At 41.6% G+C, this 14,128-nt stretch overlaps 1 protein-coding gene across 4 annotated transcripts in view; it reads right to left on the reverse strand.

Annotated features, from left to right (window-relative positions):
- TIAM1 (TIAM Rac1 associated GEF 1) overlaps positions 1-14,128 on the reverse strand; it is a 448,148-nt gene that overhangs the window by 39,015 nt on the left and 395,005 nt on the right. For 3 of the 4 annotated variants that reach the window (XM_064380092.1, XM_064380091.1, XM_064380093.1), the window contains one exon: positions 7,275-7,378. In XM_064380092.1, coding sequence (XP_064236162.1) covers positions 7,275-7,378 — 104 coding nt within the window. Of the gene's footprint in view, positions 1-2,858; positions 3,337-7,274; positions 7,379-14,128 lie in introns of those variants that run through there. The other variant, XM_064380094.1, reaches the window with a different exon arrangement.

Consider the following 14,128-nt stretch of genomic DNA (forward strand, 5'->3'; position numbering starts at 1 on the left):
CAGGAAATTCCAAAAGACAAAGGAACCTCACACATTCCTCTGTGCCTTCGATTCACACCTCACTACCTCTGGGTTTCCATTCCATCTGTTCTACCAGAAATACTTGGAGAATTCCATTTTTAAGAGTGTGAATGGGGTTTCTGACTTTGTCTATGTAAAGTTTACCCCCTCTGAGGTTTGGCATCCTTCGTTTCAAGCAGGCCTGTGGGGTGAGCTCAGGTTAGTAGGATGTAGGCTAGGGTTTCGGTGCTCTAAATCCAGCTGTATCCTACCTCAATCTCACCCTGAAACAGCCAGAGCTAAGTTCTAGATTATATTAGGAAATACCTTCAGCATCTCAGCAGACAACTAAAATTCCGTTGGGTCCTCTTTGGTCATTTCATTGCCTTAAGTATCCTTCTTTTTTTGTTCTTTTTTTTTTTTTTTTTAGACAAAGTCTCACTCTGTTGCCAGGCTGGAGTGCAATGGTGCGATCTCAGCTCACTGCAACCTCCGCCTCCCAGGTTTAAGCAATCTTCCTGCCTCAGCCTCCTGAGTAGCTGGGATTACATGCACGTGTCACCACACCAAAATAATTTTTGTATTTTTAGTAGGGAAGGGGTTTCACCATGTTGGTCAGCTTGGTTCGGACTTCTGACCATGTGATCTGCCTGCCTCAGTCTCCCAAAGTCCTGGGATTGCAGGTGTGAGCCACCGCGCCTGGCCAAGTATCCCTTCTTTATCAGATACAACCTAAGCCTATGCCAGATTTAGCTGAGTGGTCTCCGAAGTTGAGCAAAGGGCAGAGCGGTTTCCCCACTGACAACCCTATTCAATGACTCAAAGCACCAACTCTCAAGTGTAGCACAAGGAACTGAGTCCAAATGGATGTAATCTCTTTACTGTCAACTGCACGTTATCTGAATAAAGAATGAAAAGGTATCATATACATAATTACAAGTTATAATGATATCAATGTTGTTAAGGGGTGTTATATACAAGGCTCTTAAAATTTGCTTGGAAACAATTAATGTAAAAGGATGTCATCAGGTTTGAGAATTTTGTTTTATTAAAATATTCCCCCCCCCGAAATGTTTTTTGGAAGGAATTATGAAATGCAGGTTTCCTTTAGAATACTTCTAAGCTAGAGATTTTTCCATACTGTGGGGCTCAGCTTTTAAATCCCCCTCCCTCTCTACTGTGACCAAACTTCTTTACATCAAAATCCATCAGGCCTTCTCCATGCAGTTCAGCCATGATGTAGAATGTAGGAGGGGGGTACAGGGCTTCGCCACGCTCCATCGAGTGTTAGAGATGGCATCCTGGTCATTCTCACACCAAGCGCTGTAGCCACAAGTGCCCAGAAAGGTCACCACAATGGGAGGTTCTCAACCTGCCCCCCAAAAGCCAAGCATCCTGGATCTGGGAGGAGCAGCTCAGACTCCAGCAAGGGGAAGACAGACCAGGTTTCTCCAGTGGGGAAAGTACAAACTTCTCCCCTGCTTGAGGCCTGTGATCGGTCACCCTGGAAACCAAACAGCACGTACAGGCATTCTGAGAGTTTAAAACTGTTCAAGGGTAGCAGAGCTTTTCCACTGTCAGGACTAAGCCTTATCCAACCAACCTAGAGAGAAGGAGAGGACAATGGCAAGAGGAAATGGGCCACTTGACTGAGACCAGCATGATGCTCAATGTTTACAGTGCCGCTTTCCTCCTGTGGAAGATGAAAAGAAAGTACAGAGAGGGGTAGACTTTTAAGTACACACGATCAACTCAAGCCGCCCAGCTGTTTAAGCTCTTCCTGTTATGCAACCACCAAAGGCAATTTCTAACTCTAGATGAGTTCACAGTTCTAAAACTGTTCTTTGAGTCTGACCGATTTAACACATCCCACAGATTTAAAAGAGGCCAGAGTGGCCTAAAATCTTATAGCCTTTACTTAAGCTTTTTTTGGGGACAAAGCACTCCATAATTTCAGAGACATTATGTACAACGGTAATCCCTACAGTTCTCTATCACCTTTTCAGTTTCCTCTGGAACAAACTTCAAAGAAGAAATATCCAAGAAGGAAGAGGCTGATTTGAGCAAATCAGGTGCACGCGCTGTAAAAGATCAAGTTTGATTAAATGACACAACATCTGATAGTTGACAGACTCTGCTATTAATAATAAACTATTAAAAGGTTGAATCCGATTTTGTTACAACTCTGCTATTAATAATAAACTATTAAAAGGTTGAATCCGATTTTGTTAAATTATTTCTTGCCATGACCCCACTACGCTTCCTTACTGGAGAGTTGGCATTGACTGTAGGAACGGACCTGTTCAAATAGGTCAGTTGCCGTCAAACCATTAACACGTCCCCTGAGCCAACACTTCTATATGAATCTCCTTCTCAAGTAAGCAGAAATAAAGTCAAAAACACTTCAAGCCTTATACAAGGAAACAAGCTGAACATCCTATTCCCAGACCTCCCTGCCGATCACTCAGACTACCCATTCTGAGGGAGGATGGGAGAGTCTCACCATGCACATAACACAAAACACAATCAAAATCTCAATTACCCAAACAAAGGCAAAACACGCAACTGACCATTAATTGAAGAAAAAATGCAGATTACATCCTTCAGCCATTTAAGTACGAAAGAGTAGAAAAATGTCAAGATTCTAGGCAACTTCAACTCCATACCAACCGCGGACGTCCCACCTCCCCCACCAAAGTCATCAGAAATACTTTTTATCAACCAGAGGGTAAAAGGATAGAACATGGCGAAATGGGAAAGGTATAATCACCGTCATTTGGACTGAAAAACAACTGAGCTAGAAAGTCACACGACAAACCAACCTAGCAAGATAGGATTCAAACAGCAGAGGCGCTCACCAGATGAAGTGTTCGATAGACAGAGTCACCAGACTTGTCATTGTTTTCAATCCTCGGCTTGCGCTTTATTTTCCACAGTGCAGACATCCTCAGGAATGTATTCTCATGGTAATTAATTCTACCACCTGACGTGTTCAGCACGGAGACAGAAGTTTCTTAAAATACACGCCTCCCAGCTCCGAAGAGAGCATCCTCTCAGATGGACGTCCCATGCTGCTTTTCCCGTGAAAATCTACAGCCACGTCTCAACGCAGCAAGGACAGTGCCGGTGCGATCCCGGCGCGGCACCCGCTTCCCATCAGTGCCCTCTGGGGAGCTGTCAAAGGCTAAACTCTGGACCAGAACTCAGACTTTGATTTCACCTGGCTAAACAACAAAAGTTCCAGAAAGGGAGAGCTGAAACTGGCAAGAAAACAAAGCACAAAACGCCTCCCCGGGATGCAGGCGTCTCTGCCCTGCAGCCTGAGATCAGCTGATTGGCCAGCATCCTGCACTGCACAGGAATATTAAACCTGCCGGGCTCCCACAACTTTCAAGGCATTCCACACCAAGTCAAGAGCAGGCAACTAAAAAAAGTTGTGTGTGTGTGGTTTTTTTTTAAACAGTTGATAGTTTTACATTTTTCCACTCATGCTTTGTTATAAAGGCAAACATTTCTGAGACAAAACAATATGGATTAGAAAGAAAAGAAAGTCATTCCTAATGGAAATGTCCTGAAAATGATTCTAATACATTTGCTAAATGGAAAACAAAATCACAGCTGCCAGGAGGCCTGGAATGCATGACGCATGACTCGACTGTCCCGAAGCTAATCAGCATTCATTTCCAGAAACAAGAGTTTTCAATGAGAAGCAGAGAAAAAAGTAGCCAGTGGTGATGAGGCTTTTTGAGGTTGTCACCCACAGTCACAAGAGAAAGGAGGCGGTTCACAAAGAGAAAGGTCGCTAGACTGCCCCTGCGGTGTGACAGGGCCACCCCCCGCCCCCCCCCACCCCCCGTGGCTGTGACATTCCAGTGTCACCACGCTCAACAACAAGCATACAATTATTTACTTTCAACTCCAAAAGGCCATGCACAGCAAAAACTGCTATTCAAAATAAGTGAAAACCACTGAACTCCAACATGGTTTTTCTTTATCCTGATAGAAATTATGTAAAACAGTCCATTTAGAAAGAAAGCAGGACATGAAACAACAAAATCAATAGCTCTAACATACGCAGCTGGAATAATAAATGATTACTTGTTTCTGTTTACTTATTTATGTATTTACATCTCTACACTCAGCCTGGTGCATTCAGACAGGGTTGAATCGTGCTTCCACATTTAGACAGCTAACAACTTAAAAATTAATTTTCAGTTTATTCCCAAGAAAAATTTCACACTTACATAGGAGATGTGTAAAAAATATTTAGCCTTAACCAAGAAACTAAAGGTGTTTGCTTGCTCTTACTTTAAATCATAAAAAGAGACACACAGAAAAGTCAAGCATTAGGAGAATATTTAAGTGCTTTATGTATGGCTGTGTATATGAATGGCCGACAGCACCACTAATGGGTTAATTCCTTTTTTTTTTAATGAAGCCTGATATTTAACACCAGATGTTAACAATCTGGACACAAGGTAGTCTTAGCATAGCCACTAACAACACAAGACCTGGAGCCAAACTGGATTTGCAACCTGGTTTTGTCATCACAGAGCTGTGTGACCTTCAGTAAGTCGCTTAACCTCTCTGTTGCAGTGCCATCATCTATAAAAGAGGGCAAATAATAGTATCTCTCTCAAGAGTGTTCTGAGGCTAAGATGAGTTAATATAGAACAGTGCCTAATATATACCATACCTTAAATAAGTATTACTTCTCATTTGTTATTAATAACACACACTAGAACCCAGTCACCAAGAACTGCTCATTTAAGCTTCTAGCTTTCAAATATCCTGAGTGAGAAATTTAATTGACCAAAGGTTATTTTAGCTAACTAATTTGGGTTGCATGACAAAATTTCAAATACAGAAGATGAAAATTGAATCAAAGCAAAACTAGGAAGTATTTCAGACACAGAATTCCACAGTGCTCCCCACATCCAATCTAGCAGAAAGGAATACAAACTTATGGTCTGAACGCAGTCTACTGCATGATCTTTAAAACTATTCAAATCATCGCCCAAACTTCTTGTTAATAAATTTTTTTTTGAGATGAAGTCTCACTCTGTTGCTCAGGCTGGAGTGCAGTGGTGTGATCTCAGCTCACTGTAACCTCCGTCTCCCAGGTTCAGGCAGTTCTCCTGCTTCAGCCTCACAAGTAGCTTGTCAATAATTTTGAGAAAATTCTGTCCGTTTTTAGAAAGCCCACTATGAATTTCTACAAGAAAATCTTTGAATAGCACCATCTATTTCTACATCTGACCCTTTGTGTTCCAGATGAGTTCCAAGGACCTTGTTCTCTGGAAAAGGAACCACGGAGTCAGAGCGACACGTGGGACCAGTCAACAAAGCCGTGTAGCCTCTTCCGTCCTCTCCACTGCCAGACCTCATATTATATAGGACTCTGTTTATGACCTCATGACTCACTATATTTAACACGGAAATGATCTCTTTCACAAGGAGATGAGAACACTGACCTACTACAGTCAAGTGAAAATGATCCAATACTTTTTAAGTGTTCAGAAATAAATGTTTTGGATACAGGAAAAATAGCTGTTTGTCTAAATCCAGTTAGAAATTGAAAATTAATATTTTTAGTTCCTATAACACAGTAACCTAATAGATACCCTTCAAAATAGCTTACATCAGTATAGAAATATCAGTTTCTCCTGAGGACAACTGAATAAATTGCCTCCCCTCGCCCACACACACACAAATAAGTGAGCAAAAGAAATGTAAGGGTCACCTACATAAAAAGTCACTTTAAGCAGTTTTTTTTTTATTTGCCTTAAAAAAATCTGCATTTCCACTGATCTGCTTTTTAGTTAACGACCAACAACATAACACATTTCAGTCTATGAATGAAAATCCTATGGTCAGGAAAGAGAAACATATATGGATAAAAGATATTGAGGAACCAAATATGTGCACCCAAGAAAGTCCTACAGAATACACAGACACAGAGGAATCAAAACAGGAAAGTACAAATGTAGGTTTTAAAAAATAAGAGTTTGTTCGGGCGCAGTGGCTCACGCCTGTAATCCCAGCACTTTGGAAGGTCGAGGAGGGTGAATCACGAGGTCAGGAGATCAAGAGCATCCTGGCCAAATGGTGAAACCCCGTCTCTACTAAAATACAAAAAATTAGCCGGGCGTGGTGGCACACACCTGTAGTCCCAGCACTCAGGAGGCTGAGGCAGGAGAATCACTTGAACCCAGGAGGTGGAGGTTGCAGTAAGCTGAGATCGTGCCACTGCACTCCAGCCTGGCCACAGAGCAAGACTCCATCTCAAAAATAATAATAATAGTTCATGTTTGAGAAACATTTTTCCATTATCAATGTGCTTTCTCATAGCTATATTATTTAACCCATCCAAAAATCCAATCTCTAGGCAAAGGCAAGAATCACCCTGACTTTGCAGATGAGAAAATGAAGGTATAATTTAAAATTATGTGATTTGCTTAGATTAAGTGACTAGTAAGTGTCAAGCAAAAAAATGAGAGATTATAAAGGAATATAAAGATCTCAACAACATTAGAGAAGAAGATGAGTAAGTATGGAAACATAATCATACGCAATTGCCTTTTGTAGAGGGGAGGAGTGCCTTTTGGATTAGGGTAACACAGAGTTTTTAAGTTGGGTTGTGTTTTGAAGACTGCGATAAAAAGAGGCTGTTGACCCACGGGACGGAACTCCTTATGAAGTGGAATAGAAGCATGACACATTATAGGCAACGATTTTAGTGTCTGGAACCAAAGAGTCAGAAGAATTTTCTTACTATGTTCAACTACAGAAACGTATATTTGAATTAATTTTAAAATACGGTTTCTCTCCCTTTAACATAAAAGTTGCTCACTTTTAACAAGAGCTGAACGCAGATAATTCAAAAGGAGTTCATTATAGAAACCCTAAGTAGCACAAAAGCATAGCCGACTCGGTCCCAAATACTCTGAACGCTATTTCATTCTACACAAATGAAGATGCAATAAGGAAATGCGATAAAATTATGGCATTAACTGGGAGCTCCAGCAGTGGCAGAAATTAAAGAAAAAGGATTTCATTTCATTAAGAGTGATTTCTGCCCTACATTCTCACACACAGATTTGTTACCGAGGCTGTAATTTGGATTTCATATCTTGCTATTCAGCCACATCTCAGAAGTAAAAACACTTGGTCCACGGAGAGGCCTGGTAACCACATACAGCTGTGTAGGTGACGTGTCAGCTGTGATTCTTCAGTGGTTCAAGGCATGGGATGTGAAAATGAAAATCTCTCACCTTGCTGCTGTGATCAGTCTCATCTGAGGATTCCAGGTCTGGCCCCTCGGTCTCCTCTGGAGCGGTCTCAGCACTGCTGCCCTGCTCGCTGCAGAGGCTGTGCCCTGTCAGATGAAGTCAGAAGAAAACGTAGGTCAACATGGATAGTAATTGCTAAAAGCCACCCCTGTGCGAGAGGGACAAGGAGCCGTTTTCATGACATGTACATATACCGTAAGACCCTCCAAGTACAAGCTCCAACGCCTTGGTTCCATCAAATTAAAATGACAGTTGTTACTGTTACTACTAGTATTACTTTCATTTTTCATAATAAATAATAATTGTTGCGGATTGGATGTCTTTGTCTCCCCCCCACAAATTCTTATGTTGAAGACCTACCCCTCAATGTAGTAACAGTAGTTAGAAGAGGGATGTTTGAGAAGTAATTAAGTTTAAATGACGTCATGAGGGTGGGATCCCCAAGGATGAAATTAGTGCCCTTGTAAGAAGAGACAGAAACCAGATTTTGTTCTCTCTCCACCACGTGAAGACACAGTAAGAAGGCAGCTGTCTGTAAGCCAGGAAAAGAGCCCTCACCGGGGAACTGAACTGGCTAGCATCCAGATAATGTGGCTTCCGAGGCTCTAAAACTGTAAGAAATAAATGACTGTTGTTTAAGCCATTCAGTTTATGATATTTTGTTATAGCGGCTTAAGCTAAGACAATAATAATTTATAATAAAAGAAGGTGTGTGTGTGTGTGTGTGTGTGTGTGTGTGTGTGTGTGTTTATTATTTTTTTCTTTTCTGAGATGCAGTTTCATTCTTGTTGCCTAGGCTGGAGTGCAATGGCATGATCTCAGCTCACCACAACCTCCACCTCCTGGGTTCAAGCAATTCTCCTGCCTCAGCCTCCCAAGTAGCTGGGATTACAGGCATGTGCCACCACGCCTGGCTAATTTTGTATGTTTAGTAGAGATGGGGTTTCACCATGTTGGTTAGGCTGGTCTCAAACTCCTGACCTCAGGTGATCCGCCCACCTCGGCCTCCCAAAGTGCTGGGATTACAGGTGTGAGCCACCATAATAAAAGAATATATATTTTATGTATTAAAAAAGTAACTAATTTTGTTAATGTTACAATTAGCAAACTGATGAATTAATTCATTAATTACTAAAATAATTTAAAAAAACATACTGAGACCAGTACAACAAGAAAAAATGACTTCTCATATCCATTACCTGAAAAATCCTGCAAAATCTACCTTTGCCAAGTCTAGCAAACTATAAATATCTTGTAATACCTGCTTTTCCCGTGATATTCTGTGCAAAAGTGCAAGCAACTTTCTTCCTTTGCTATTTACTGAGTGCTTACCACAGTGAATCTCTATAGTGGTTCTCTGCATTGAGAAGAGAACATGAGGATCACTTTCCCGTGGGGTGCTTCTCAAACTGACAGAGCATCTGGATCCCTGGGGGATCATGTTAAATGCAGATTCTCATTCAACAGGCATAGGGTTGGACCTAAGATTCTGCATTTCTTACCAGCTCTGAATGATACTCATCAAAACTGCAGGTCCATGGACCACACTTGGACGAGAAAGACTCTAGAACATTGAAAACCTAGTTGAATCTGAGAAGACAGTGGTGTGAGTACCACTGTCCTACAATAGGAGGCACTGGATCGTGGACGAGAGCATTATCAATATAACCAGACAAGAGAGAAGGAAAGAGAAGAAATGGAAGCAGAAGGAGCCTCTGATGCTTTAGACGAGAGTCTGAAAGTGGCTCCCTTGCTCCAGTGACACCATTACAGCCATAAGCTGCCTGGCAATGCTTTCTATACAGGTCCAAGCTGGCCAGGAAACTTAGGGAGGAGGTGGACCTCTGAGCCAACCTGGCACCAACGCTGCCTCCTACTGTCCTTTTCTCCTTCTCTGGAATGAAGCACCAACTAAGTGACTGTACCTTGAATGGCTTAGAGGCTTCTGTTGGTTTCTCCACATTTTGGCTCTGGCTCTTGGATTTTCTCGAGTTTCTTTTCATTATTAGATCACTCATTGCTCGCTCTTAAGGTGGTAGTGGTCAAAAAAGGAAGCTCAATTAACTTGGCAGAAATCATCTATGTCAACTGTCATTGCCAAAACAAAAGTGCTTGAATACTTTGCATGGGGGCAATGACCTAGGTATGGGGCCAGAAAGAAGAGGAAGAGTTGATCTCTGATGTGGAAGAGCTGACAAGCTCATGTGGGAACACGATAGCAACAGCACTCAGTGCTCTGATCACAGGAACCACGCCATGCTCAGCGCGACGTCCAGAGCAGCCAGGATGCACAACTGACAGGGTCCCCCTTCACAATGTGGTCTGCAGAATCATAACCTCCTGGAGTTGTACAACCCATAGACTGTGCAGAGAAATGCTGTAACCCTGCACATCCATCGCTTATGATGCCTAGGATATAGCTGATGCTCATGAAATAGTGAGAAAGCAAATAAAAGCATTTTCTTTCTTTCTTTCTTTTTTTTTTTGAGATGGAGCTTTGCTCTTGTCACTCAGACTGGACAGCAGTGGCGCAATCTCGGTGCCACTTCAACCTCTGCATCCTGGGTTCAAGCAATTCTCCTGCCTCAGTCTCCCAAGTAGCTGGGATTATAGGCACCCGCCACCATGTCAGGCTAATTTTTGTATTTTTATTTTTATATTTATTATTATTTTATTTTATTTTTTATTTTTTGTTTCAAAGATGGGGTTTCACCATGTTGGCCAGGCTGGTCTCAAGATCTTGACCTCGTGATCCGCCCGCCTCGGCCTCCCAAAGTGCTGGGATTACAGGCGTGAGCCACTGCGCCCGGCCTTAAAATATTTTCTTAAAAGAAGAAGAAAGGGGGCTGGGCACAGTGGTTCACACCTGAAATCCCAGCACTTTGGGAGGCCAACGCGGGCAGATCATCTGAGGTCAGGAGTTAGAGACCAGCCTGGCCAACATGATGAAACTCCATCTCTACTAAAAATATAAAAATTAGCCGGGCATGGTGGTGAGTGCCTGTAATCCCAGGACTCAGGTGGCTGAGGCAGGAGAATCGCTTGAACCTGGAAGGTGGAGGTTGCAGTGAGCTGAGGTTGTAGTGAGTCGAGATTGCACCACTGCACTCCAGCCTGGGATTGATTTTTTTTTGGGGAAAAAAAAAAAAAAGAAGAAGAAGGAGATAATTTCAAAAAACACCAAGTAAATTAACAGAATTTTAGAAACGGGAACTATAACCACTGAAATGAAACACTCAATAGACGAGATGTAAATTGATGAAATGAGAAAAGACTGAAACATTTATCCAAACACATTGCCTTACTATAGCACAGAAATCTTCAAATGTTAAAACTATCACTATGGAATCACATTTTCAACTAAAATATTATCCAAGAAAGAGACTTTAATAAAGACTTTTGAGAAACAAAGAGTGAGAAAGTTTGCCATGAACAGAATCTCACTGAAAAAGTTCTCTAAAGAATGTACTTGAGCGTGGGGAAAAAAAGAAAAAGATCTGGTATGCAAGCTAAAATAAGAAACAGCTGATACACACACAGATAAGTCTTAGTATATATGAAAACCCCCCAACTCCCCGAAAAAGGTACTTGGGGGTGAAACAAAATACAAACTGCAACTAAAACAACGGTGGAAGTGATTGTATTTAAAGCCGTTTCACAGTTTTGTCCAAGAGGAAACTAGAAAGACTAACTTTGGATTCCGTTAATAATCATGTCAGGCCGGGCGCAGTGGTTCACACCTGTAATCCCAGCACTTTGGGAGGCTGAGGTGGGTGGATCACATGAGGTCAGGAGTTCAAGACCAGCCTGACCAACATGGAGAAACCCTGACTCTACCAAAAATACAAAATTAGTCGGGCATGGTGTTACATGCCTGTAATCCTAGCTACTCGGGAGGCTGAGGCAGGAGAATCCCTTGAATCCGGAAGGAAGAGGTTGTGGTGAACTGAGATTGCACCATTGCACTCCAGCCTGGGCAACAAGAATGAAACTGTCTCAAAAATAAATAAATAAACAATCATATTAAAATGTTAAGATCAAATAGAGGATATAGGTTGAAAGGAGAAAGCAGAATTTATAAATGCAACCTAGAAGAGGACAGGAAAGGAAAACAAGACAAATTGAGCAAAACAAGATCATAGGAACAAATAAAAATACATAGCTACTCTAAAGACATGTAAAACAGCTAAACATAATACTTAATCCTCATGTTTAGATTAAAGAAGAAAAACAGTGCAAAACAAGCCCCAGCTGCATGCTCTATGGAAGCCATAGACTTAAACATAAAAGACACAGATTAAAAGGATGGAAAACTCTATTGGGCAAACATAAAGAAAGCTTCATAAACGTCAGACACAATCCATTCATCAGGATTCAGAAGGTGTAAACATCAGTAATTATATAGCTTGATCCATGAATGCATTTCAAACCTATTCCCAAGAAATTGGTGAATGTACATTTGCCATAAGAATTAGCGATTTCTGCAAATAGGCCACATAGTAGGCCACAGTATAAGTTTCAAAAAATACCAAAGAATCCGTATGCATGCAGACCACACTGGCAACACTTTTTTCTTGGAACTAAATATTTTATGAAAGAAAAAAAGGCCAGTAACACCAAAGACAGTTTTGAAACAGAAAAACAAGATTAGGGTACTTTGGATACTGGATCTCAAAACATATTATAAAATTATAGTAATTTAAAGCAGTGCAGAAGAGGCTAACAGAACACAGAGCTCAGAACAGTGCCTCCATCCCATGCAGGTGTTCCTTGCAGATGTTCCTTAACTTATGATGGGGTTATGTCCCAATGAAATCATTAAGTCAAGTCATCATAAACTGGGGCCACCTGTATATGGAAATGTGAAATACAGCAGTTGTAACATTGCAGACCAGTGAGAATAGAATATTTGACAAATGATGCCAGGACGGTAGATGACCCACATGAGAAAACATAACATAGGATCCTAACTCACATCATTAAAAAAATCAGTACCAGGGACATAAACCAGTAAGTGAATAGCCCAAACTGAAAATACAGAAGACAATGTTTACTACTTCAGGGGCGAGAGAGATTTCTTAAATCAGATATAAAAAGTACAAACCATGTAAGATGGAAAATCCAGATTTTACTGAAATTAAATACTTTCGTTTGTAAAAAGGCATCAAATATACAAGACATGTCATAGACTGATAAAAGTTAACTTCAATACATATAACTAGCAAAATATTACCATCTAAAATATAAAAGAACTTACAAATCAATACCTGGAGGCATATCTGATTCTAAAGCCTGATTTTTATCCCCATGTCATATTTTCTATCCTTAACTGAAGATAAAAATCAATAAAATGAATTAGAATGGCCAATGCAGTTTATAGCAGATCGTTTGCAAAGAGGACAGTTATTATTTCTTTCACCTCTTTAAACACAGACTTTTATGTCTATTTTGCCATGCCAGGAATTTGGGCCGCTCTGTGATTTGCTTTTACCAACAGAATGTAACTTAAGAGATAATATGTTAATTGTGAGTCAAGGCCACAAGTGACTTTGCAGTCTCTGGTCTTGCCCTGCTGAGAATTCTGAGCTCACCGTACAAAGAAATCTCAAGCTAGCCTCCCATGAGAGACCCCAAGGACAGGAGGCACAGCTGTCTAGTCACCATATGTGGGAGTGAGTATGTCCATCTTAAACCCTCCAGCCTCAGTCAAGCCACTGGACCACAGAGCCACTTGAGTGAATCCAGGGAAGGTCAGCAGAACAACCAAACAGCTGAGCCCATGCCAAACTGCTGAGTCACAGAACAGGGAACAAGTGAAACAGCTGTTTCAGATTGATTTGTTACATGGTGGTAGGTAACCAATAAGTGGTTGGAGGGAATTTCATGGTACAAGAAAGTCAGAAAGGCAGGAATTGATAGTGGTACACTTCAAGAAAGCTGAGGAGAGACACCAGCATGGCAGGAAGAGGGAATTCAAATGGGAAGGGGCATTGTTCTTACTCCCATACTTCAGGACCTTTTCTAAACACCCCCAGCTTAAGCAGTGTAGACAACAACACTGTCAAGTTTGTTTGTTTCTTAATCCCATACAAACAGTTCTGCAACTTCCTACTCCAGCTTCCTTTGAACTACTCACAATAGTAGTAGGCGAGTGGCTTTCCCCTAATGATAGGCATTGGAGGAACTATCTTCTTTGTTCTGGACATTCCTGTCCCCACCTACTTACCAGCAAACAAGGCACCAATCAGAGAGAAGAAAGTTGATAAGGCTCAGTGGTGGCCAAAGCAGCAGCCAGAGCAAGGAGAATGCCTGTTCATATCCCAAACCGAGCACACTGCCAGGCATGGAACAGGGGCCCAGGAGAGAGGGAACAGGGGCCCAGGAGAGAGGGAACAGGGCTCCATCTAGAGAGACAAAGCCTCAGGGAATTAAGAAGCCCAGAGCAGGACTGCAGCCCCTCTCAGACAGGGACCATCGGCCAAATGAAAAGCTGCCGTAGAGGTGGGTGCAGTGGCTCACAAATGTAATCCCAAACTCTTGAGAGGCTAGAGCAGGAAGATCTCTTGAGCCCAAGAGTTCGAGGCTGCAGTGAACCATGATTGTGACACTGTTCTCCAGTCTGGTGACAGAGTGAAACCCCAACTCTATTCGAAAAGAAACAAAACAAACAAACAAAAAACTGCTGTAATGCTATAAATAAAATGCACTATGGTGAACAGGTAAAATCAATGCTTTGCCTTTTAAGTTACTTCCAATAATAATATTTTTGTGACTGCAAAAACGTTTGCAATCTGTACCTTCCACACATCGTTAGCAGGACACATACTGAGGAGACT

The sequence above is a fragment of the Aotus nancymaae genome, unplaced genomic scaffold (genome assembly GCF_030222135.1).
Source record: "Aotus nancymaae isolate 86718 unplaced genomic scaffold, 86718_ANA_hifiasm-v0.15.2.pri h1tg000022l_1, whole genome shotgun sequence".
Lineage (NCBI taxonomy): Eukaryota > Metazoa > Chordata > Mammalia > Primates > Aotidae > Aotus > Aotus nancymaae.